The sequence below is a fragment of the Heteronotia binoei genome, chromosome 3, assembly GCF_032191835.1.
Source record: "Heteronotia binoei isolate CCM8104 ecotype False Entrance Well chromosome 3, APGP_CSIRO_Hbin_v1, whole genome shotgun sequence".
Taxonomy (NCBI): domain Eukaryota; kingdom Metazoa; phylum Chordata; class Lepidosauria; order Squamata; family Gekkonidae; genus Heteronotia; species Heteronotia binoei.
In genome coordinates this window covers 180,741,707-180,768,778 of record NC_083225.1, presented here as the reverse complement: position 1 = coordinate 180,768,778, position 27,072 = coordinate 180,741,707, and the positions used below count along the sequence as shown (strand labels likewise).

At 44.0% G+C, this 27,072-nt stretch overlaps 1 protein-coding gene across 1 annotated transcript; it reads right to left on the bottom strand.

Annotated features, from left to right (window-relative positions):
* Positions 1-1,102: 1,102 nt before the first annotated feature.
* LOC132569142 (autocrine proliferation repressor protein A-like) lies at positions 1,103-26,174 on the bottom strand. Its single transcript, XM_060235326.1, has 12 exons — positions 26,161-26,174; positions 25,609-25,657; positions 22,424-22,543; positions 16,332-16,424; positions 16,120-16,209; positions 13,059-13,188; positions 10,348-10,468; positions 6,500-6,635; positions 4,671-4,756; positions 4,486-4,570; positions 2,454-2,519; positions 1,103-1,210 (listed from the first exon to the last, which is right to left on the bottom strand). The coding sequence occupies exons 1-12, from the start codon at positions 26,172-26,174 to the stop codon at positions 1,103-1,105; spliced, it is 1,098 nt and encodes a 365-aa protein (XP_060091309.1).
* Positions 26,175-27,072: the final 898 nt, after the last annotated feature.

Here is a 27,072-nt window from a genome sequence, read left to right as displayed (position 1 = left end):
TCATATAACATGCAGTAGAAGATAGGTCATAACTTTTTAGCAAGGAGGCACTAAGAAAAGGCGCTAAACTCAGAAAGATGCGAAGATGGCTGCCTGAGTACAGATGTGTTTGAGCTGGAATTGGAACTTTGGCCCAGTGTTGAAGGTTCGGATGGGAAAGTTTTGCTCTTCTTCTTGCTGTGTTGTGGACTTCAAGACAACTGAAGGCCAAAGAGCTCTGTGAGACTTATGAGTCGTTCACCCTACAGAATCCTTTACTTGCAAATCGCAGCTAAGTGTGGCCTAATTCACAATAGAGACGAAGTATGAGAGGAAGTTGAAAACTTATCTGCTATCCATTGTTGTAAAGTCCATTGTTTCCTAGGATTGGGACTGTTCTGCTTGCATCTTGTTTACCTCAGTAGGGTAAATGGAAGTCCTTTCTCAGTAGATTAAATGGGGTGTGGGGCTAGAATTGGGATTATTAAAATGGAATGGGAATGAGGGCCCCTACAAACCATATCAATCTACTAATAAAATGTGGTAGAGATGTCTAATCACGGATCTTCTAGCATTCTACCAAGTTCTGCCTTTACCCAAGATGGGGGTCCAAGAGGCAGGAAGGACAGGGCATTGCCTAGAAAGCTGTCTTTGGAGGTGAAAAATACAGATTCAAATTCCTGCGCAGCTATTGCACCAACTGAATTTGAGGGAAGTTTTGCCCTCTCTCTGACTCTCACAGCCTAAGTCACCTCTCAGTTAATAGAACAATGTAAATTTGTTTGATTTTTATCCCATCCACTCTCCCAAGAACTCTGCCAATATGCATAGCTGGCCTTCCAATTTTTATCCTCACAAAATAATCCCTGAAGTAGTGAAGGGGTGTGGGAGGTGACTGGCCCACAATGAGCCAGTTTGCTTTGGAACCAAGTGAGGAATTCAGTGTTATAATCACTAGAACACATTGGCTGATTTTGCTTTAGAACCAACTTGGCTGCCTTGCATCACTCGATCTAGAAAGAAAAGGTTTGTTTTCTACATCGCTTAAGCTACGGAGCTGATTACCCCCACCAATTCCTTCTTATGAAACATGAATTGCTTCATCCATGTTCCGTGGAGGCTGTCAGACCAGTGTACCGCGGCATCCATCTCCATTGCAGTCAGAGCATGGGAAAGTGTCCGGCATGATGAGCATTTCTGACGTTACAATCATCTTTGTAGCGTACACAACCTGTAGGTAAAATTGCAGATTTGTTTAGCATGTTTCATTACAAAGGCTACTACGGATGTGTGGGAATGGGGTGGTGATAGAAAGTGCCATCAAGTTGCAGCAGACTTATGACGACCTTGTAGGGGTTTCAAGGTCAGAGATGGTCAGTGGAGGTTAGTCGTTGCCTGCCTATGCATAGCAATATTGGACTTCCTTTGTGGTTGCCCATCCAAGTATTAACCAGGGCTGACCCTGCTTAGCTTTCTAGATTCCATGAGATTAGGCTAGCCTGGGCCATCCATGTCAGGGTATAGGAATGGGTTATGGGCTCATAAACCTAATTCTACCAAACCCTTTGCAAGTATGGAAACTATATGATTAACGAAGCCTTGAGCCCTCTAGGCTTGATAGGAACCTGGAAGTTAGATAGTGAAAAGTGATGGAGTAAGCCAAGAACAGAAGATAAACCCTGCTGGATCATACCACTAGTCCATACCACTTTTGAGAATGCTACCATTGAGGTCCTGGCCTTTAACTTCCTGCCTAGTAACCTATTTTTTTCTCCCAGGACTTCATGTCTACATTACCCAACATTATTGGTGGCAGCACACACTTTGATTGCTGAATCCTCCCCAGCACTGTTCATTGACCTATGTAGACAGCATGTGATTTCCACAGCCTTCGCGCCCGGCAGGCATCATGTGGTCAAAATGTCTGTCACGGACTCCACTCTCTAGATTCCTACCAATTTAATTAACTGCTACCAAAACCCACCCAACCTCAACCTCAGAGAGGATATTGGTCCATCTTCTAAGAAAGAGGTCCCTTCCAAATCCCCCCTCCTCAGATTGATGCCCTCCAAATTATACGACTGAGGACCTGTCTACCTTAGAGACTGTCTCTCCCTATATGTTCCCCAGAGGGTACTCAGATCAGGAACCCAAAAATGGGTATTGATCCCCGGGCTGAGAGGTAAGATTCAAAACAACTCGAGAAAGAGCCTTCTCAATTGCTGCCAGGGGTCCTCTCTTGCTCCCAACTCAAGCAGAAGCCTCTCCCAGCAGAGCCCTGTGCCTCTAATGCCCTCACCAAAAGCTGTGCTTTACATCCTAGTTCTCTTTTGGTTCAAGCGAAACGGAAACTGATCCATGGTTACCCATGTGCAAAACTAAACAATGTTTTTCCTATGCCCTTAGCAGTTTTAGGATCATGCAAGCATGTGCACAGCCAAAGGCAGAGAAAAGGCAAACAGGGAGATACTTACCTGAATGAAGAAAGCTCTCCATCCTTTTGCTGGTATTGACATTTCTTTCCTATAATGATATCTTTCCTGCACAAAGATCACAGAGAACGGACAACATCTCTTTATTATAAGAAAGAGCAGATTCTGTGAACTTAGGCAGATCATGGCAAGAAGGGCAGGAAGGGTTGCATGAGTGCTTAGTTCTTGGGGCCCTTTCTTACACATCCAGGGAAATGCTGGTTGCCACTTTGGGGTCAGGCAACAATTTTTCCTCAGTTCTGATCATCCAGGGATCTTGTTTTGTTTTGGTTTTGCCATCTTCTGGGTGGGCATGGAACAGGGGTCACTGAGTGTGTATGTGGTTTTTTTTGGGGGGGCGGTAGTTGTGAATATCCTGCACTGTGTGGGGGATTAGACTAGATGACCTTGGAGGTCCCATCCAATGCTATGATTCCATGCGAACATTTTTCTAGGAAGCTTAAAAGTTCCATAAGATGCAACTCTAAAACATGAACATAGCAGCTTGATAGGTAGCAATCTAAAACCCAACTGTGAAGCTACTACTTTTTTGTCTGCCAAGAACGTACAAGCAAAGGCAAAGTATAGGAAAATCCTTTTTCCACCTCCTTAACTTTGTGGACTTATTTCTTTAACTAGTAATAAGGCCCTGTTGTGGGGAGAAATACAATGGGCACTAGAAATTTGCTGTGGGTGAGTGGCCTTGGTGGTGTTGGTGGAGCTGGGAAGGAAACGGCATGATAGAGAGAGGCAAGGTAAGTCAAGAAAGCAGCTGTTGGGAAGGGGAATGGAGAAAGTGAGGAAATGTGGGGTAGGTTATCAGAGAAGGGGGTATCTCAGAAAGAAGGGATGGGGGCAAAAGAGATGGGGTAGATTGGTTTCCATCTCCACCCCACCCTGCAGCCTCTACCAAGGAAAAGTGCAGTCTTTCTCTACAGAGGGGAGCAAAGCAACTTACATCAGTCTCGTCTCTCCCTTTTGATCTGCACAGCAAGCCCCTGTGAAGCAGGTTAGCTGAAAGTCTGTGATTGGTCTGAAAATACCCAGTCAGCTTCCACAGCAAGAAGGTGTGTCTGAAAGACCTTGCTCTGAAGTGCCAACTGCTATGACACATGCACGCACACACAAATACATATACACACTCAAAAAGCAGCCAAAATAACAGCACACACACACTTTTGTGATCTCACTGGGACAAATTACTTACGGGAGCTGATATAGTGCCTCTCCAGAGAGCTCTTCAATGTTGGTCAAAAGTATTTCAAACAACTTCTTCAGACTAACAGGAAAAGAAAAGCAGAGTAGCTTTGGGGGGGGGGGAGGCGGGGATGTACTCTGCTGTGTCTCTTCCTTTTGCATATTCACCAGGAAGATCCAGGTGGCTCTATCTACTGTTTGGTTTCTCAAATGGGGGTGGGTGGAGCCCTCAGTGAATTGAGGGAGGGCTTTCTGTGACTGTTTCCATCCTCCTCCCTCAGCCAATGGAGGGAAGGCTTTCTTTCTCTCCTCTGTGAAACGATGCCTCAATACTCAGCCTATGGAATGTGACAGACCTTGAGTGGCAATTGATGGACCAAAGGTTGATTGAGTGCACACCACAGCTGAATAGGGAGCTGGAAAGTGCCACAAATATAGGGCTTGTAAATATATAAGATATGCCATGGAAAGGTGAAAAATAGTTTTGTGGGGCTTTCTGCCTGCCTTTCCTTGAGCCTGTCAAAGAGTGATGAGAGTGGCCATGCTGCAGTGTAGATTTAGAGATTATTTGGGGATTGCAAATAAGAAAAAGCAAGCTTATTCTCCCCAATCTTCCCAGTTCAGCAGCCCAAGTCACACAGCTATTAGCACACATAAATGACACCATCCCAAGGATGAAATTCCCAGGGATGGAAAGAGCTCCAGGTAAGGGGAGAAAAGTGAAAGACCTCGACCACCTGTTGTTTCCACTTATATTTGGTGGGTTCCAAGCTGTCATCTCAGCTGTCTCCACTGACACTCCCTGGTCCCAAATCAATAAGCCAGGTCAGATACTCACTGTTTCCCACAATTCAGTCTTGATCCATTTTACAGGGTTGTTTTTAGAAGAGTTGCCAGCTGCTATCTTCATCCTGAAGTCTCGCCTAGGAATGATAAAGGAAGAATAAGTTGTGTGTTATCTGCTGAGACAAATATTTGTCAGATATTAAATACCACAATTTAATGTGGCTGGAAGAACCCTACCTGGTACCCCCAACTGTGTCAGCATGATAAGAATAGACTCTGTAGACATTGTAGGTACGTAGAATGATAGTCCCACTGGTGTTTGTCTAGAAAGAGAGGAGGACACCAGTAAGGAGAAATCAAAGATCTGTCCACATTTTAGAAGCTGAGCCTTTCTAGAAGGCTGGGCATGCCAGGATGGCTTGGTGATCTGGGTACTAGACTAGAACCTGGAAGGCCAGGTTAAAATATTCACTCAGCCATGAAGCTTACAGTTTGACCTTGGGCCCATCACCTTCTCTAACCCAGCTCACAGAGTGGTCTGTGTGTGTCTACGTGCGGGGAACACTATCACTGTATACTTGAGCTCCTTCAAGCAAAAGCAGGACAAAAATGCAATACATGGTCCACAAGCTACAGGAAATTCCCAAAACAGGCATGGGCGGTCATTGCAGAGGGTTTTGCATGGGTAACCTCAAACAGAGAGATATGGCTTGCATAGGGCCAACATAATCTCTTGTAAACTATGGGAAGCACTTTAAACAAAAACCAGACTACCCCAGACAAACACTATGCAGAACCACGGAGAATAACAGCTTGAGCTTAGCAGATAGAGTTGCAGAGTAGCTTGCGGGGGGCAGGGGTTGGATTCTGCTGTGTCTCTTCCTTTACATACTCACCAGGAAGACCCAGGTGGTTCTATCTACTGTTTGGTTCCTGGGCTTTTACCAGAACTTCCAAGTGACAGTGACCTGTATTCTACCACTTCTGAGGCCCATCACCCGCCTAAAGAGTTTTCCTTGAGTGTAAGAACCCTAGATTGAAGAAGGCTTCCGCTGCCTAATGGAGGATTCCAGGGGTCATTTTGTAGAAAAATAGTCATTAGCATAACTCATTAGCATATGCCCCACCAGCCAAAAGATATCCAATGCAAGAAAGGAGAACCCCAGATGAGCAAGGCCTGCTTGGGCTGGATGGAGATCCAACCAGCCCAAGAAGGCCTTGCTTGCCTAGGGCACTCCTGGGCCGCTCCCCCCCACCCCAGTCAAAAGGCCAGCAAGCCACCTGCCACCGAAAATCACATAAGAATTGGAGAAAGGGTGGCGTGGGCTTCTCCAGAGGTTAATGAGGGCTGCGGGGTGTGTGGCAAAGCCCCTGGTGGCTGGCTTCCTGCCTGCTCTCCTAATCCAGAGATTGTTATACAGCTGCATGTACTATTCAATGGATAATGTAGGTGGGGAGGAAGAGGGGGAACCCTCAGAAAGGTTCAGAAGCTGTGCTTCTGTGAGCTCCTGCTGAATCTGAGGACTGGAGGATACTGATCAGTTTACTTAACCATGCATTGGAAGGATTTTTGGGAACAGCTAGTACCATCATCATTATATGCTGCTGAATGAGAAAGTTCTTGTCTAGGGAGTATGCACATTGAAAATTTTCAGATCCATTTGTGATCTAGATTTCAGGAATAGTGTGCTTTTCATCACCTTGAACTTTTGGGACCATTTTAACAATTCTTCTCCAATTCCCTCCAAGGGGCAGCAGGTGTATAGAGAGAGGAAGCTGGTCTCTCCAAACACCTGTTTGGCCATTATTTTCTGTGGAATTTCTGAGGCCAGGAGTGTAGTTTTGCTTCGGAGAAGAGAGGCCTTTGGGCAAGAAGCAAACAGGCACCAGGAAACCCAACTGCAGTCACCTTGGCACCTATTGGCATGCTCACTGATGAAAGTGATACAACTGCACCGGGCTTTTATTGTAGAAATAGTAGGGCAGCAAAAGGAATCTACAAAGCGACTATCAGATTCCTGCCTACATCTTTTTGCAAATGATTATTATGTAGGAATTTGGATCACCATTTTCATCTCCCAGGAGACGTTGGGAAGGTATTCCTTGCTGTTTTCCACCAATCTGAGGTAGAAGGGAAGGATGAAAGTTATGAAATATTTTCCTTTTGTTTCTTGAAACCCATAATCAGAGTTTGGCAAGATTCTGGAAAGGAACAGTTAAAAAAATATAGATATGAATCACTTCATTGCTTAGGTTGAAATAAAGAGATCTTCCCTCCAGATGATATGTATATTTTTGCTCTCTTCTCCCTCCTACCCCCACATTTATATCTTTATAACAGAATAAGATCTCTACCCACCTGCGGCACACATAAATCATCCAGAGGCCTCAAAATTAGCCACTGGCTTCACATTGACAGTGAGAATTTGTTGGAATATTTGCAAGTTGTCAACAGTTCAGCCATGATAGGGTTAAAACTGATATTGTGTGTAAACAGCATGTTACGTAGTGAACCTAAGACCAATTAAAATTAGAGAAAGTTTTCCTGAACTAGAGCGGGAAGTGTATTTACTATTTATTAATGCACTAATTTGCTTGACGTTTTATAGCAGAATTATCTGCCTTTGTTAAGCATCCTGAGAGCAGAGACTGTGGTCCATTCTGCATACACAGCTTACTTCTGATTTTCACTGGAGTCGAATTGGTTGGGGTTTACTTCTAATGCTGTGCCTGCATTCTGTATCTTTCTCTTTCTCTCCAATTTCTATCGAGAATCGTAGTGTATATATTCTACATACCAATGAGAAATTTTGGGTAGTGTTCTGGGCTTGGTTTCTCCTGATCGATTAGTTTCACACTGGGCATGTCTTTTGAAATAGGAGATTCTTCCAGCTGAATTTACTGTGTGGTCACTATTAGTGTCCCCCTCCCCCCTTTATCAGTGGCCCCGTGGCGCAGAGTGATAAAACTGCAGTACTGCCGTCTGAACTCTCTGCTCTTGACCTGAGTTCGATTCCAGCGGAAGCTGGATTCAGGTAGCCAGCTCAAGGTTGTCTCAGCCTTCCATTCTTCTGTGGTTGGTAAAATGAGTACCCAGCTTGTTGGGGGGAAAGTGTAATGACCGGGGAAGGCAATGGCAAACCACCCCGTAAAAAGTCTGCCGTGAAAACGTCGTGATACGACGTCACCCCAGAGTTGGAAACGACTGGTGCTTGCACAGGGGACCTTTCCTTTCCTTTTCCTTCCCCCTTTTATCAGTAGTCAAGGAGTTTGCTGGAGAAAAAAACCCCCACTGCCAGCCACCGCTTAAAAAATTTAATGAAAGTCAATGCTGAGCACTTGGCTGGAGAGGGGGGAAGTGGAGATGTCAGTGCTTTGCAGCCTGAGTTTCACCCCATGGTTATTTAGAAATGACAAAAGGGGAAGATGATGGACCAGACTTTTTTTAAAAAAAGGCTGCTGCTGCCTCCACAAAGTAGGTTCCACAGCATTAGTCTCACCTATGAAATGTTTGTGGTCAGAGTCAATTTAAAAGAAAACCTTTCCCCCCCCCCCAAATTCATAATAGCCCAGCATCTTAACCAACCAAGCTAACTTACTTTTCTAATCTCCTGTTTCAAAAGACATGCACAGTGTGAAACTGACCAATAAGAACAGACCAATTAGCCTGCCTGAGAAGGGGAGGGAGAAAGTCTGAGGAAATGTTTCTGCTTTTAAATGCTTGGAAGTGAATTAAGAAGAAGAGGGGGAAATACTATTCTGAAACACCACTCTTGGAAACTACGGAGATACAGAGAATGACAACAGAATGCTGGGGAAAGGATGTGGAAGGAATTTCAAAATCCGATGGGAGAGTGAGGTGAGCGCACAAGTGAATATGGAAGTGGTTTTTTAAAGCGACGGAGGTGGGTGGTGAGAGCCGTAGTAAACACAAAAGCAGATAGGACCTGTGTAGCTATCTTTAGCTTTTAACTGTGTAGCTGTTAAGATATAGCTTCAGTAAACTAGACTGCATTTCTTGTTTTCTCCAACATATACCCTTCCTATTTTCTAGATAAACTTTCTGTCATTTAAAGCTCATCACAATATGGCACTCCAGCCTCATTTTGGGCAGGAGCTCACAGAAACGGAGCTCCGGAACCTCTACGTTTTACTGTGCTCTTTCTTTCTTACCTCCCTTCCCCCCAAAAAACTTACTTCTGGGCTCAGCCCCTCTGTGGAAATTTTTGCTGCACTCTTAAGATTTGACAAATTTGCTAATATTTCCCCCCACAAAAAAAGGGGAAAATAACCAAAACATATAAAGAAGACAGATGGAAATCATCCTGCCACTCCTATTTCAAAGTAATTTAAGAAGTATGGTGGGAGTAAGGTTTTATTAGGATAATTGTAATTCAAGAAGCCTTTTAAGATAGATGCTGAGCTGATACAATTTAGTACACCTGCCAGTGATGTCACAGGTGTGTGGCATATGCAAATCTGTTATGCTAATGAGTTGTGTTAATGAGCTCCAGCACCTCTTTTTCTACTAAATGACTCTTTATGGCTCTCATTTATTTCCTTTGCTCTCCTTAATTAACTGAATAGAATTCCAACGCAAAACAAAAGGAACCAGACCATCCTGGCATACATGAACATCACTGCCATTTGCAATGGACGCAAAGGTTTGCTCACAAACAGGGATCATTTCATAGAAAAAGTTAATCCTGTCACTCTAATGATTAATTTGCTGCCATGAAAACATATACGCGGCTAAGGAAGAGGTTCAACAGTACTCAACAGACACCGCCCTTAAGATACCACTATTTGTCACTCCTGGGTTTTCTCTATCAGGCAGGCTGTGGGATATCTTATTGAGAGGCAGGTGGCTTGCTTGATATCTCAGGATCCACGCACATGCTTTGCCAATGCTCCTTCATCTATAATCAATAAATCAGGGGTGTGGAACTCATTTGTTATGAGGGCCGAATCTAACATAAGTGAGAGACCTTGTTGGGCTGGCCATGTTGGGTTGGGCCATGTGTGTACCTATTTAAGATTAGGTAGCAGAGATATACACTTTATAAAGGACACAGATTTTTTTTTTTAAAAAAACCTCTTAAAATATGCTTAAAACATTAGCACTCATTGGTCTTAAAGGTGCTTTCTTTCTATTTCTCCCATGGGATCCAGGGAACTGGGCAAAGCAAGCTATGGCTCTTTCCTTCCTTCCCCAGGGGACTAGGAGGGGGAGGAGCCTCAGCCAATAGAAGGAAGAGAGGCTTGGCTCAGAAGCAAGCTCTCCCTTCCCCCTTCCTCCCCAAGGGAGAAGCCTCAGCCAATGGGGAAAATAGAGATCTTGCTCTGTAGCTCCTGTGTGATTGAGCAAGCCTTACAAAGCAAGTTGTGATGCAGAAGGAAGCAAGAGAGAGGGAGAAGGAAGCAGACAACAGCCAGTTGCTCGGGGGCCTGATGGGAACCCTCTGGGAGCCTGATTTGGCCCCCAGGCTGCATGTTTGACACCCCTGCAATAAATGCTGTGGTCTGCTCTGACCTGGATCTCACCAGATCTTGGCAGCTAAGCAGGGTTAACTCTGGCAAATTCTTGGGAGACCTCCTTGGAATATCAGAGTTGGGAAGCAGGGGCAGGCTTTATTCAGGCACCCCTCTAAATATCCTCCAGGCCCCCGGCAGGGGTCTGTCACCGGAGGTCACCATGGCTTCCAGGTACACACACGCACAAATGCACATGCATATAAAAATAATGTTGTAATAATGTAAGTTTCATAGAAGCAAGTCATGTGCAGTTGCTGTTGAGCTTGGATCTGATGAGTCCTCTCTGAAAGGCCAAAAATGTAATTTCGTGGGATTTTTGCCATTTTTACAACTTCTATTATTTAGGAACAGGAAGGAAAAGTAGAACGTATAAACTTACTGAAGATATTTTGTACCTTCCAGTTGAGAAAAGTAATAACGTGAGTTGTCAGGCGGGAAGAACTCATCCCCTGAATAAATGATTATGCGCTTGGCTATGTCTGCGTATTGCTCATTGTAGGCTAAAAGGGAAAATCCAAAGGTTAATTTCATGGAAAGTGCATGAAGAGTCCCACTCCAATCTCAACTCCAGATGAGCAGAATGGAAAAAGAGCCGTTGCACAAGACCGAAGGAGGTGCTGCTTTTTGCATCACGGATAGATATAAATGTGCTAAATAAACTCATGTATATATTCTCTGTGTTGATTTATGTATATAGTCTCTTAACAGTATAAATACCACTAATAAAAAATATCATATGCTTTCATCCAAATCACTAGTACAAAAATTCATGCAAATTTTCTTACCAATATTACAAACTTCCACAGTGCACAATATCAAGCAAATTGATTCAACAGTATAAGCATGTATTAACATCCATCCGAAATGTGCTAAGAGCCTAAACAGTCTCTTTCCCAAAATATAATTGGTACCTATAGCGACGAAATGTAGAAGACAGTGCTTATAACAAGTATAATATTCCTCCCGACAGATTTATTAACTGCACAATCCTAGCAAAACCAAAAACTAATGTGCCAAAACAAACAGAGCCAAAATCAAACCAGAGAATCTTTGTAATGGGAATTGAAAGGGGGACATTTTTTCAAACTCAGTACCACACTGAGCCTGCTTCGGCAGGGAGGGTGGGATATAAATCAAATAAATAAAAAAAATAAACAATCAGTTGCAGTGAATAGAATGCTCAGCAGAACAAGTGCCACTATGGCAATACTAGCAAAAAAGGACTAATGTCAAACCAGAGAATCTCCACAGTAGAAACTAAAGATGGGGGCCATTTTTGCAAGTTTCAATGGACAGAATGTCCAGCAGAAGCAGTGCAAGCTTAATAGAACTGATGCCAGTCTTCAAAGCACAGACTCACAACAAATTCAAATAGGGAATGAGGATTTTGCAAGCCAGTCTCAACAAGCTGCAGTAAGCCCAGCAGAACCCAGTGCCACTGTGTCACTGCAAGCTTAAAAGAACTAATCTTAAAGCACAGATCCAGGCAAAGGGGAGAGATTTTGCAAGCTCTGAGCAAGAAAATGAGAAAGAACACAAAGGAACCAGGACAAAAGGGGGGGGCCTCTTGAAACTGACTCATTTGGAGTTGACAAAAGCAGCATGGAAGCCCATGGAAATGCTTGATATACAGAAACGAATTCAGGGGAAAAAGAAAGGGAAAACAAAAACAGTCCTTGAGAGCCTGCAAATGCTGTCTACCAATGTTTCTAGTAATTCCCAGATATTTCCCAGATATTATCCTAGTTATTTCTAGGATTCTTTTATTCCTAATTTAAGAACATAAGAGAAGCCATGTTGGATCAGGTCAATGGCCCATCTAGTCCAACACTCTGTGTCACACAGTGGACAAAATTTTTTTACACACACACAGACAGACACACAAACGCACTGAAGGAAATTTTAGCTTGGATTGATTTAAATAATTGTTTAAGGTCTTATTTTTATTGCTGTTTTATCTTATTTGGACATTGTTTGACCCTAACCTGTGAGGCACCCTGAGCCTGCCTTTGGTGGGGAGGGTGCAATATAAATTAAATTAAATAAATAAAATAAAATTAAACAGTAATCAAATTGATTTAAAGGGAAGAAAATATTCTTCTTATGAAATCTGGTTTCAATTAAATTTCTTATCTGAAGGCACTGAAGGATTGTTAAGGGGCTACTTTCAGTCTCATTCTGAAGTTCTGAAAAAGATTTTACATTTTTGCTAATAGATCAAATGGCATACTAGATATTTATATTGATATGGATCAAAGAGACTCCTTAAAAGGATGCATAAGGGCTTGGAACATCAGAAGGTTGTTTAATTTAATAAACCTTGCTGAAGACGTATGCCCACAAATTTTTCCGTTGACACAGAAAAGGCATTTGATAAAATAGATTGGGCCTTTATGGGAAATATTACAATTGATCACCTTGGCTTTTTTTGTAGCATGAACTCATTTGCATATTAGGCTACACTCCCCTGATGTAGCCAGTCCACCAAGAGCCTTGTAAGCTCTTGGAGGATTGGCTACATCAGGGACAGTATAGCCTAATATATGAATCATTTCCTGCTACAAAAAAAGCCAAGGTGATCAATTGTAATATTTCCCATTTTTTGACTTAACAAGAAGAGTAAGAAAGGGTTGCCCTCCCTCTTGCAAATACTTCTTAGTCTTGTAACTGAAATTTCTGGCATTGCTGTATGACAACATCAAGTTATTAAAGACATTAATTGCCAACAAAACACCACTAATCTGGTATAGTAATATGATAATATTGTTATTACAATAAAAGATTCGAAGATTTCAGCTCAGGATTGAAACAAGTTGAAAAAGGAGTTTGGTGCAATTTTGGGCTTCAAAGTTAATAATATCAAGTTGGTATTAATGAGGATAGACCTAATTTAATTGTAAGAACAAGTTGGGATTGTACAGGTTGCCTTTTATGCCAGTATTCAATCATGATGAGTTTGCTGAGTCTTGGCAGACAGATGATTTTAAGATATGGGAGAATCTAAAATTAACTAAAGTGGTTGATTTATTAACAATCACTCCTTCTTCTCTAGAAATTCACTGTGTATCCACAAGGATCATACATGCTTACCTAGGGGGTCCACAAGATGAACCAGATCACTGAAACGGGGATTATCCAACTCTTGTGTTATATTCATCTCATAGAAGGGTTTCAGCATATAAGACCAGCCGCAATATGCTCGGTATTGGTGGTGGAAACTCTGTTGAAAAATTTGGCTCATGAGTCTTGGATGCACACGAATATACACTCAGCAGAGTTTGATGGTGCTGCCCAGCAGTTTAAGAACTGGAGTTTTTAGAATAAGACCAGCCAGCCAATGTGGCAAACCAGGATGCTTTGGAAGATATTGAGAGCCCAATCTAGTGGGCTAGCCTGAATATTGATGATTCCTCTATAGCTAGAAATAGATCGTGATGATACCTACAGGACTGCCTCTCCCAATATGTGCCCTGAAGATCATTACAATCCACTTCACAACATTGTCTAACCATGCCTGGCCCAAAGGACATCCATCTTGCCTTAACCAGGGCCAGGGTTTTTTGACATGGACAGGTTCGAATCAGCTCCCTGCAGAGATTCAGATTCAGACTTACTACCTTTTCACAGGGCCGGTAAGATGGAGCTATTTCACCGGGCCTTTCGTTGAGGCAGTGGGCATCCATATCCCATCTACTTGGCCTCCTGTACTTCTGGTGATGCCATCTTTTTATTTATCTTTAAGCCTATAGCTTCATTGATGCTGAGCGTACCCAATTGGAACTGCCACCTATGTTGTCATATTACTGTTTTACTGCTTTTATTATGCTGTTTTAATGGTTTTAATATGTATGTATTGATTGTGTTTAAATTACAATGTTTTCTGCTCTGAGCCCACTCCTGGGAAAGGGCGGAATATAGGTCAACTAAAATGAATGAGCCTCGTGGCGCAGAGTGGTAAAGCTGCGTTACTGCAGTTGGAGCCCTCTGCTCACGACCTGAGTTCGATCCCAGCGAAAGCTGGTTCAGATAGCCGGCTTCAGGTTGACTCAGCCTTCCTTCCTTCCGAGGTCGGTAAAATGAGTACCCAGCTTGCTGGGGGGAAAGTGTAAAAGACTGGGGAAGGCAATGGCAAACCACCCGGTAAAACGTCTGCCGTGAAAATGTTGTGAAAGCAATGTCACCCCAGAGTCGAAAACGACTGGTGCTTGCACCTTTACCTTTTTAAAATGAATGAATGAATGAATGAATTTTGTTGGTTTTCATGCTACCCTTGTGGTTGCACACACAGCAGGATTAATCCACCAGTGAAGTAATAACCCATTAATTTATTTTGCCTCCAAATTCTCAGAACTAACTGGATTGAGCTACAGTTCCCAGGCAGCATTTCAAGAAACAGCAAATTGTTTCTGATCTAATTTAGAATGCTCATCATAAACATGAATGGGCCTGGCAGTCAGTGATGCAAAATGTGAAGGAATTCGGCCCCCACCCAGCCGAGTGGCCGATCGGCTGCTATAGGCTGGGGGCCGTCCATTCCCTCCCCTGAAGGATGGAGACAGTGGACTCTCCCTTAAGCTGATTGGGGGCGTGGGCGACCTTATAAGGCCGGCTCTGACTCCGGTGGCGCAGTTTGGAAAGCCACTCTTGTCCTGCCCGTCATGCAGTGCAGGGAATAGGCTGGTCACCTCATTAGGGGCCAGGTAGGAATTTTTCACCTTCAAACATATTGGCCAGTTTTGGGAGTGTTTTTGCCTACCTTGCACTGAAGGCGATGGGCGCTGGCAATTGGTTTGGGCGGTGCTGTTAAATAGATTGGTCACTGGCTGTTTACTGTTGGGAACATGTTGTGTGGGGTATTGGTGAGCTCCCGTGGCACTGCACCATTGGGGTGAATGGTGCCCCTGGGGTGACCATTAAGCTGTACGGCCCAAGGTTGGCTCCAGGGACCCTTAGGATCCCGTCACTTGGAGTTGTCCACATCCCAGGCTATACGGCTTGGGGGATGGTGGAGCTCAGGTGAATGGGATATTGTGCCTGGCCAGCCAGGTCTGAGCCGTTGGGTTGGCTCACACCCGGGGCTTGGGGCTCGCCCAGTTCTGGGTTAAGAAGGTGGTCTGGTACTGACCCCTGGCTTAACCTGTCCCCACTGTTTTCCCCTTGCCGTTGAATTAGTTAAATAAAGTGGCCCTTTAATCCATACCTGTGTCTGTCTCGTTATTCTGACTGGGGGGGCAATGACATGCTGGTGGGGGAAGTCATTCTCACACTGCACCCTATTAGACTCACAACAATTGACGCTGCAGTGCTGAACAGAGTTACACAACTTCAAAGGCCATGTGGCTCGCAGGGGTGGCCAAAGGTAGCTCTCCAGATGTTTTTTGCCTACAACTCCCATCAGCTCCAGCCAGCATGGCCAATGGCTGGGGCTGATGGGAGTTGTAGGTAAAAAACATCTGGAGAGCTACCATTGGCCACCCCTGCAAAGAATTTGAAAAGGTATAACTCCAATCAGGACTGCATTAACTAAGTAAAGCACATTTTTTTTTTCAGTTTTATATGCATGGGCAGGGGTTGTATTGTAGAAAAATAGGTGGTGGAGCTCATCCAGGGATTGTTATGCAGCTGCACATACTCTTCAATGGACAAGGAGGTGGAACTCTCCGAAAGATTCAGGAGCTTTGCTCCTGTGAGCTCCCACTGAATCTGAGGCCTGTGCTTGTGTGTGCACCTGGAAGTGACTGACTCCTGCTAGGAGCAGGAGGTGGCTGAATAAAACCTGCCCCTGCCCTCAGGCTCTGGTATTCCGAGGAGGTCTCCCATCCAAGCACTTTCCAGAGTTGATCCTGCTTAGGTTCCGACATCTGACAAGATCAGGCTTGCCTGGGCTATCCAGGACAGGCTAGCAAAGCACATTTTAAAAGTTAAATTGGTACTATTTTCCTATAGAAGGCATTGAGCAGCTAGGGGGATGGAGACCAGGGCAGCTGTGAGAAACATCACACGAGCATGTGTACACAAAACTTGTGCTATGCAATCCATCATCATTTGAAGCTCTCCAGTTTTCTTGAGGATCTGAAGGGTCTCTTGCTATTTGCAGTGAAACTGAACTTTGCAGAGGCTTGGAGATATTTGCTTGCAATTGCGGTCTCACCTCAGTGAAATTCAGGAAATCCATGGCAATGGGTACAATTCCTTCAACCCTCTTATCAACAGCAGCCGTCAGCCAGGAGATCCAGCCACCCTGCAGGAAGAATAAAAAAGGGGTGCAAAAAGCATCTGAGATTATGGTAATGCCCATGTGTACAGCAATGAAAGCAAAATGCCTAATTACTGCAGCTGCTCATATCTGCCACTCACACATACCAACGCAATGCCCGTCAATGTAAATCTTTTAATGACTTTATTATCATTGTTCTTCATGTAGTGTGTTATAGTGTCCATGGCTCTCACTGCGGCCTGCAAAGAGAGAACAGGAGAACAGTCACTTTCTGGGGAGCAAGAGATGTTTGCACAGCACAGGGGTGGCCAAACTGCATCTCAGGAGCCACATGTGGCTCTCTCACACACATGTGTTATGTGGCACTGCTCTATTGGGCTGGCTTGAAGAAGGAATTTGTCTCTTTCAATCACTTCTCCAAGCCAAGCCAGACGATGTCTTAGAGAATGCATTTAATGTTGCTTTCTTTCCACCTCTCCAACCCTCCTCCATCTATTTTCCTTCCTTTATTTTTTATTTTATTTTGTAAATTTAAAGTCTGCCCTTTCCCATAATGGGCTCGGGGTGGATTGCAACACAATAGGACAGTTAAATCCAACAATAAGACAGTTAAAAAGTTAAAACAGTTGAAACCATTAAATAAAAAATTAAATAAGGCAGCGTAGATGGCATGAAGATAGTTCTCAGATTGAGACATAGGAGTCCTTCCTTCCTTCCTTCCTTCCTTCCTTCCTTCCTTCCTTCCTTCCTTCCTTCCTTCCTTCCTTCCTTCCTTCCTTCCTTCCTTCCTTCCTTCCTTCCTTCCTTCCTTCCTTCCTATCTCGTAGCTCTCGAACATCAAACATTTATTCTATATGGCTTTTATGTTAAGCAAGTTTGGCCACTTCTGGCACAGAGGTTGTTTTTATGGCACATCTTCACAGATACAAGAAAAACAGAATCTCAGGAAATGTTTCTACTTAGGGCCCCATGTTATTCTAGGTGGTAAACCAATTTTATTATTTTTTGTAACATATTGAAAAATATTCATCAAACATATATTTTAAGATATTCTCTCTCAGCTTGACTTCGCGAACGAAGATTTAAGAAGGGTGCAGTAGTCCATGTCTGCTGCAGGCTCGCTGGTGGCTGACAAGACCAATGCGGGACAGGCAGATCCGGCCACAGTGGCTGCAGGGGAAAGTCAGATTTGGGGTTGGTGCTGTAGCAGTGTGATTCTTTCTCAATCTCCTTTTGTCCTCAAGACCAGCTATGCATGCGTTCTCAAAGGAAGAGACAGCCTGGTGGATGGTGTGCCTCCATGCTTTGCGATCTGAGGCTAGGTCAGACCACTGGTGATGGTTGATGCGACAGGTGCCAAGGGATTTCTCAAGGAGTCCTTGTACCTCTTCTTTGGTGCCCCTCTATTTCGATGGCCGGTGGAAAGTTCGCCATACAGAGCAATCTTGGGAAGGCGGTGGTTTTCCATCCTAGAAATATGCCCTGCCCAGCGCAGCTGCGTCTTCAACAGCAGTGCCTCGATGCTTGTAACCTCCGCCCTCTTGAGGACTTCAGTGTTGGTCACAAAGTCACTCCAGTGGATGTTGAGGATGGTGCAAAGGCAGCGCTGAAGAAAGCACTCAAGGAGTCGCAGGTGATGACGGTATAAAACCCATGATTCGGAGCCGTAGATGAGGGTTGTCATCACAACTGCTTTGTAAACATTGATCTTTGTGCCTTTTTTCAGATGCTTGTTGTTTCACACTCTTTTGTGCAGTTGGCCAAATGCACGGTTTGCCTTTGCCAGCCTGTTGTCAATCTCCTTGTCGATCCTGGCATCTGAGGAGATGATGCATCCCAGGTAGCTGAACTGCTGGACTGTCTTCAGAACTGATTCACCCACAGTGACGCAGGGAGGGTGATAATCTTCCTGGGGTGCAGGCTGGTGGAGAACTTCTGTCTTCTTCAGACTAACTTCTAGGCCGAATAGCTTGGCAGCCTCTGCAAAGCAGGACGTCATATGCTGCAGAGCTGATACCGAGTGGGAGACAAGTGCAGCATCATCAGCAAACAGTAGCTCTCGGATAAATTTTTCCATTGTCTTGGAGTGAGCCTTTAGTCGCCTCAGGTTGAACAGGCTGCCATCGGTGCGATAGCGGATGTAGACACCGTCGTCATCATCTAGATCTACTGCGGCTTTTTGAAGCATCATGCTAAAGAAGATCGTAAAGAGAGTTGGCGCGAGAACACAGCCTTGCTTTACACCTGTGCCTATTGGGAAGGGCTCCGAGAGGTCGTTGCAGTGTCTGCCTTGGCCTCGCTGGTATTCATGTAGCTGGATGATCATGCTGAGGAACCTTGGGGGACATCCTAAACGTTCCAAGATTTGCCACAGGCCTTTCCTGCTAACGGTATTGAAAGCTTTGGTAAGGTCGACAAAAGTCACATATAGACCCTTGTTCTGTTCCCTGCATTTCTCTTGGAGCTGCCTGAGAACAAATACTATGTCAGTGGTGCTCCTGTTAGCTCTGAAGCCGCATTCGCTCTCTGGGAGGAGTTCTTCTGCAATGGTGGGCACCAGTCCGTTCAGGAGTATTCTGGCAAGGATTTTGCCTGCGATGGAGAGCAGGGTTATCCCCCGGTATTTGGAGCAGTCTGACTTTTCCCCTTTGTTCTTGTGTAGAGCGATGATGATTGCATCGCGAAAGTCCCGTGGTAGTTTGCCTTGTTCCCAGCAGGTGACAAGTACTTTGTGAAGTGTGCTATGTAGTACTGTGCCCCCATGCTTCCAGATCTCTGGTGGGATTCCATCAACTCCCGCTGCCTTGCCACTTTTCAGTTGCTTGATGGCTTTAACATGTACTTGTTTAATGTTTAATATGTACTTGTAGAAAAATTATATTAAATTTTTGTTTTTTAATCCAATGAAACATTACTTTTCTTTTTTGCGGTGAATTTAGTCCATTTACATTCCAAGAAATTAGTTTGTAATCCATAATGTTTCTTCAATTATTCTGTATCTCCAATTTATTTGTTGTCCGCAAAAAAACCTTTCCATGCCTTGAGGATCTATTATTGTAATTCTCAGTCTTTTATACTCAAAGCTAAGACCTTCAGGTAGAATCCATCTATATCTTATTCCCTTCACCCTTAGCTTGTCTGTCAATATCTTCAATTGTCTTCTGTTACTTACGACCTTCCTTGGCAGCTCCTTCATTATTCTTACTCTGCTTTCCTCCACTACCATTGCTTTTTCAAATTGTTGACTTAAAATCCTTCCCACCATATCTCTTGTAGTAAATTTTACTACCACATCCCTTGGTAGCTTGCGCTTTCTAGCAAATTCAGAGTTAACCCTGTAAACATAATCATACAAATGTCCCATCACCTCAGGGTCCTCTCCCATATACTCAACGCTGATGGGACAAGCAATTTGCTGCACACCAGAGGCATTTCTTTGTTAGGTGTGTGTGGGTTTCTTCAGATCAATATATTCAGAAGTAGGGATGGGCACGAACTGGGCCATGAGCCAAAATTTGAACTGAACTTTGCTGGTTTGAGGCTTGTGAGCTGAGGTTCATCACCCACCTGTCCGTTGAACAAATCTCCAAGCTTTTGGGCATGGCTCAGAGCTGCTCAGAAAGCAGAATCCACAAAGCCTGGTGCAAAAATGCTAGGTAACGGTGGGGGTGGTGATGTTTTCCAGCCTTGGAAACACAAACTGGGATCCTCAAAGCTTGTCAGGCAATGTGGCTAGTCAATAACAGAGCTCCCTTCCTGTTGCTTGCAATGCGAGGGGGCGATGTATACAAGTGTTTGATGAGCGTGCATTCCCTTTTTTTGGGGGGGGGGGGCACAGTCATCATCATCATCATCGTCATCATCATACCTTTTATTGGTATACTCAGGCATAATATGAGATGAGGACAGACAAAATATACAACCTGAGATTGAGAACAATAAACTAATAGAGTATAGCAAAACATGCCCAGCATAGATGTTAATGGACTTCTCCTGAAATTTACTAACAGCCCTTGTGATTTCTATTTCATTGTCTTTCAGTAGACAGTGGTTACAGGGTTACAGGGAAGAAGAGAAAGATTTCCAAACAGTTCCCTCCAGGGTTTAGAATATAGCTGGCAGACCAGCAATATATATTGGATGGAATCTGGACTGTTTGCCCCACAAGGACAGACTCTCTCAATATATGTGATTTGGAGGAATCTGCCATAAAAAGAATTGAAGGAAAGGCATTCATCCTTGCCAACATAAATGCTCTCCATTGCTGGGTCCTTTCTAGATCACATGGATAGTTGGCTATTTTTTCAAGAGGTTGAGCAGGACCAAGTGCCTCGGGTGAGCATGTATAATATTGAACAGAACATAATTTAGTAAGTTCTTAATCAAAGAGCCTTTGTTTAATCCGTCTGAGATTATAGAATTCATCAGATAGGATGAATTCTTCCATTGCAATTCCTATGTGCTTGAGTTTATCTATAATTCCTTCCAACCACACAACATTGTAAGCATCTTTTTAAAGATAATTGAGCAGTTCAGCCCTATAATAACTTTGAAGCCAATATTTAAAAGTTAAGATCCATGCTTTGGTCGCTATAAGGTGCATATCCATTTCTGCACAAATTATAGTATAAGCGTCACAGTTGGGCACTCCAAGAAGTTGGCGCAAAAATGTGGTGCAAAAATGTTGGCACAAAAATGTAGCCTGAATATTTTCTATTTTCTTATTTAAGGCATTAATCCACAGGGGAACGCCACAGGGATAAGCTTTTAGCCTGAAAAATTTTGATTGCAGCAGGGAAATATTGGTTACTTTTATGGTAGTAAAAATGTTTGATTTGAGAGGAGGCAAAATTGGCTGTATTAAATGTTCTGTTACAATGAACTGCCCATTTGAGATTATAATTGAACGTTAAGCCTAAATATTTGTAGCACTTGGTTTGTTCGATTTCTCGGTTACCTATATACCATTTTTGCGGGTGCCAACTTTTTGAGAAAACCACAACTTTGGATTATAATAGTTTTTAGAAAGTGAATTTATTTGGCAATAATTATCCAAAGCTTTGAAATATCTCTGCAATCCCACTCCTGTGTGGAGAATAGTTGTATTGTCAGCACACAATACTAATGGAATTGGGAGATCGTTTAGTTTGAGTGGATGCCCGTTCGTGGATTTAAAGAATTGCGGTAAGTCAATTTAACAAAAAAAATATTTAAAAGATATGGGGCCACACACAGCCCTGTTTAACTCCTTTAAAAACAGATGTTTTCCTAGTTAAATGGCCTTTTGATGACTATTTAACCTGACAAATTGTATCTGTTTGTATTTTTTTTAAACAGGATTAGAAGGTGGGGCTCAATCTTTTGGTCTGCTAGTTTGCTCCATAACTTATTTCTATCCACCAAATCAAAAGCACTCTTTAGATCAATAAAGGCTGCGTAAAGTTTCTTCTTGCCTATGTTCATGTACTTATGTAGGGCACAGTCATTCAGGATGGAGCAAGTGTATTAGCATGAGAAAGAGCTTTTCTGCTGGGGTGAGGCTTGCTTTACCAGCCTACTCAGTCAGGGAGGGACTGGGGGAGGAGGGACAGAGAGGTGGAAAGAAATTAACTTTAAATGCATTCTCTAAGCTGTTGTCTGGCTCGGCTTGGAGAAGCGGCTATTCTTTTTGTTTGTTTGTTGTATTCTTGGAGCAAAAAGGGAGGGGAAATTGGGATTTAATTTGGTTTACTGGGAGTTTGCTGCTGTCAGTTTCCCCTTCCCTTTTCGTTTTAGTCTTTGGGTTGCAGTGCAGGGATTTCTCTTTGGGTGTTTTTGTCTGGAGGATTCCTCAGTATCACCTGATATTTCTCTGTCTAAAGCATTTGTTAGCCACCTTTCTCCCTTGCAGAACTAAAGGTAGCTTGCAATAAAATTAAAACAATGATAAACAGTGCAATACAAAGACTGTAAATAAAGCATCAATGATCAAAAGCACATAAAGGACCACAATTGACATGGGCTGGTAATCTGGCAGGGCCACATGCAAAATGGATAGACATGCTATGGCCAGTCACATGACATGGGTCAGGCACATCACAAGGGGCTGATGGTAGTTTTTACTTATCTTCTTTCACCCACGAGCACACTGATCTACAGATCCAGAAGAACATGCAAAGATTAGGCAATCTTGAATGAGATGGAGTGGACTCCCTGAGTCTGAGAGCCAGCCCTGCAGGAGACAAGAGGTGAGGGTTACCTTGACCATCGGGAATTGCACAAGCCAGTGTGGAGGTGCAGTTGGGTCATTCATAAACCTCCACCATGAATATGCAACTGTATCATATCCGGTGATGTTCTTGTATCCTAAAGGATGATCCTGGAAGATAGTGAAGATATAGGATTGGAACAGAAGCAATAAAAAGAAATATAAACTTGGAATCAGCTTTGGGAAAGGAAATACACCTTTCCTAGTCTGACAGTTAAAAGATATTGGAGAGCCAGTTTGGTGTAGTGGATAAGTGTGTGGACTCTTATCTGGGAGAACCGGGTTTGATTCCCCACTCCTCCACTTGCACCTGCTGGAATGGCCTTGAGTCAGCCATAGCTCTGGCAGAGGTTGTCCTTGAAAGGGCAGCTGCTTGGAGAGACCCATCCAGCCCCACCCACCTCACAGGGTGTTTGTTGTGGGGGAGGAAGGTAAAGGAGATTGTGAGCCGCTCTGAGACTCTTTGGAGTGGAGGGCAGGATATAAATCCAATATCATCATCATCATCGTCATCATCATCATCATCATCATCATCATCATCATCATCATCATCATCATCATCATATTGGTCCTTTAATATAACTAGTAATAAGGCCCATTGTGAAGAGAAATACGGTGGGTGCTTGAAATTTGCTTTGGGTGAGTGTCATGGTCATAAGGGGGGGGGAGAGGCAAAGATAGAGAGAGGCAAGTTATGTTGAGAAAGCAGCTGTTGGGAAGGGAAATTAAGAAGGTAGAGAAATGTGGGGTAGGTTATCAGAAAGTGGGGAGGTGACCTCAGCAGGTTATAATGCAGAGTGTACCATTTTCTCCAGGGGAACTGATATATGCCCATCTGGAGTGCAGCTGTAATTCTGGGGATTTCCAGGCCTCACCTGGAGATTGGCAACAATGGTTCCCCAGGAGGAAATGACTGGTTTGGAGGGTGGAGTCTATAGTGGTGCACCTTTCCTGAGTTCTCACTCTTCCTCAAATCCCACCCTCTCCAGGCTACACCTCTCTAATCTCCAGAAATTTCCCAACCTGGAGTTGGCAACGCTCTCTCCTTTACTGCCAACCATCACTCAACTTTGATCTGCCCCTCTGACTTCAGCTTTCCATCTTCTCTCCCCTCTCTGCAGCCTCTAGTTAGGAAAAAGTCTTTCTATACAGTAGGGATGGGGCAAAATAGGTGGGAATAGATTGCTTTCCATCTCCTTCCCCATCTCTGCAGCCTCTACTAAGAAAAGTACAGTCTTTCTCTGCAGGGGGACCAAAGCAGCTTACATCATTCTTCTCTCCCCCTTTTGATATGCACAACAACCCTGTGAGGCAGGTTAGGTTGAAAATCTGTGACTGCACCAAAATCACCAAGTCAGTTTCCACCTGGATCTGGCAGACCCTGCTCTGAACTGCCGTGTGACACTGGCTGTCATGGGGAGGTTAGGCCAGGCTAGGTTGAAAGCATGTGGGTGGTCTGAAATCACTCAGTCAGCTTCCACAGTAGAATCCTGAATCTGGCAGACCCTGCTTTGAAACGCTGATGACCACAACACAGTGGCTGTCATAGGGGGCTGCTGAATAAGAGCAAGCAGCCAGGTCTAGTTAAGTCATGCCAGTTGGGTGGCATCAAGTCGCCCAGTGGGTGATGCCAGGTCTAGGGTAGGAAACAGAGGTGGAGATTGAAGATATTCTGGTATCACATCTGAACTCCAGATAACAGATCTCTTTCTCCCTGGAGAAAAGAAATGCTTTGGAGGGAGGAATCTATGGCATTATATTCAGCTAGGGTCTCTTCTCTCCCCAACGTCTGGTTTCTATAGACCCCAGCACAAAAAACCCCCTTTCCCACCAACCTGGAAGTGGCAGCCTTAGTCAGGATTGGCCCAAATGAGTTCTCTGTCAAAGGCCGAAGTAGGCCTGCAAAGGACTTCCTCCCCCAGCCTTTACTGACAAAAGCAAGCTTGGTAGTAGAATTGCCAGGTCCAACTCAAAAAATACCTGGGTACTTTGGGGGTGGAGCCAGCAGACTTTCCCATCCCCATAATAAACAAATAAAGAAAAATACAGCAGTACAGTTCCCCTGAATACTTCTTCACTTCCTTTTCCCAGCAGCTGGTTGTACTTCATTAAATGAAAGTGAACACACACACACTCTCTCAAAAAACAGCCAAAATAAGCACAGTTTACAAATACATACTTTGTGATTTTATGGTGGCAATTTACTCAGTGGAGCTGCTGAACAGGATCATAGAGTTGGAAGGGTCCTCCAGGGTCATCTAGTCCAAGCCCCTGCACAATGCAGAAAACTCACAAATACCTCCCCCTAAATTCACAGGATCTTCATTGCTGTCAGATGGCCATCTAGCCTCTGTTTAAAAACCTCCAAGGAAGGAGAGCCCACCACCTTCTGAGAAAGCCTATTCCACTGAGGAACCACTCTAACGGTCAAGAAGTTCTTCCTAATGTTGATCCAGAAACACTTTTGATTTAATTTTAGCCCATTTGTTCTGGTCTTACCTTCTGGGGCCACAAAAAAGAATTCCACACCATCCTCTATATGACAGCCCTTCAAGTACTTGAAGATGGTGATCATATCACCTCTCAGTCACCTCCTCTCCAGGCTAAATATGCCCAGCTCCTTCAACCTTTCTTCATAGGACTTGGTCTCCAGACTCCTCACCATCTTCGTCGCCCTCCTCTGGAGCTTGTTTATATCCTTCTTAAAATGCGGTGCCCAAAACTGAACAAAATACTCCAGGTGACGTCTTACCAGAGCAGAGCTAAAGTGATAACATCACTTCATGTGATCTGGACACTATACACTTTCCTACCCTTGCAATGGGCCTACCATGTCCTTGCTCTTTTTCTTACCCTGAACATAAGAAAAGAAAAAGAAAAGCCGCCCTGAGCCACTCCGGTGGGAAGGGCGGGATATAAGGCTAAATATAAACAAACAAACAAACAAACAAACAAACAAACCTTTTTTGTTGTTTTTAGCATCTTTGGCCAGTCTAAGCTCATATTGAATTCTTTTCTAACTCTTTCTTTAGTTTTTCAAACTCTTTTTTTAATCACCTAATAAGTCCCCTGGATAATGGTGGTAAAACTTACTGTGAGGTGCATTTCAGGAAATTACCTGTCTGGCTCAGGGGTGAAAGGGAAGCTTCAGCAAAGAGAAGTCCATTAGTACTTACATAGAAGGTGAGTGGTTGGGAAGGAAATGGATTCAGCACAGCTACGATCCTGCAGAGAAACAATGGGCACTTTCATACTGAGGAGAAAATTATGTCTCATTCAGTCTGTGAACATTAAAAGGAAGGGTGGGACCTTAGCCATATAAGACAGTTGGGGACAAGACGATTAGATGAAATATGAAGCAGTCTCAGTTGTCCCCTAACCTTATATTATTTTATTACCTCCAGATCCTTTTTTAAAATTACAATTATAATTACATAGGGTTACAAAGTTTTGGATCAGACTAAATTTCTCAGGTGTAGTAGATGGGTTAGTCTCTCTCGCTCATGCGGTTATAGTGAGGTCAAAATGGAGGAGGGCGGAGGGTCTGCCTAAGCTCCTTCGGAGAAAGGCACAAAATAAATTAAGAAATTTATCTTTTAAGGGCATGTACATCTCTCATGATTCTTACTTCTCAAACTATTAGCATACATCTCTACACACTACAAAAAGCAGCTGTCCTACGAGAAAATGAGATAACTTCTGCCATTTAGTGACATTTTGTTACATACGATTTTGATTTCATCGCTGCTAGAATAATATCAGCCCCGTTGAAAGGACTAGTTAGAGGTGAAATATCATTTTGACCAGGCTGGAGTATAAGGAGACATGAGTCTCTTAAATGTCTCATTCTTCCGAACATAACAATTGTCAGTTCATGGCTCCAGTATGGTTTGTCCACTTCAGATTCTGGGAAGAGAAACACAGAATTCTGCATTCAGGACTCTCATCATCAGTGTTTCCTCTAAGCTGAGTTAGTGTGAGCTAACTCACAGTTTCTCAGCCTCCAGCTCACACATTTTTGTCTTGCTGCAGGAAAAATGGCCCCAGAGCAAGCTGATTTATGCAGTAGCACACAACTTTAATGCCAGCAGCTCACAAAGTGGGTTTTTTGCTCAGAAGTCTCCACAACTTAGAGGGAGTATTGCTCATCATCATCCCTGTTATTATTATTATTGCCTTCATTGTCGTCGTCATCATCATCAAAATCTGTATCCTGCCTTTGTCCTGAGACCCAGTTGGGACTCTGGCGGCCCCTCCCCCGAGGCCCCTATGAGCATCTGCCGACCTCCCCATACCCTGGAATCACCCTGCAATCTGGACCCCGGTTGGCTCACCCAAGGCACCCAGGAGATTAGGCAGAAGATGCCGGACAGGGCAGCAACAGCGGCAGGGCCCAGAGAGCTGAGGAGCAGCTCACCACCATGGGAAATGTCCAGAGGGAGGGGCAAGCCCAGCCAAATGTCCGGTGAGTATGCCCGAGCCTCACCAGGGGAGGGATCCAGCAGGAAGCAGCGCCCGGATGAGGAACCAACCTCGCAGCTGATGCCACTCATCTGAAGTTGACTCTGGTAGGGCCCGAGGAGGAAGGTGAAGAGGGGCTAGGGAAAGAAGCAAGGGAAGAGGTGGAGATGCCCGATAGC

Bases quoted from the DNA above. Each gene is read 5' to 3' on its own strand.
- LOC132569142 (XM_060235326.1), bottom strand. The intron at 16,210-16,331 runs GTATGTGTGAGT...TTCTTCCTGCAG, and splicing joins CATTGACGGGCATTGCGTTG to GGTGGCTGGATCTCCTGGCT. The intron at 10,469-13,058 runs GTAAGCATGTAT...TTTCCCTTTTAG, and splicing joins TCATCTTGTGGACCCCCTAG to CCTACAATGAGCAATACGCA.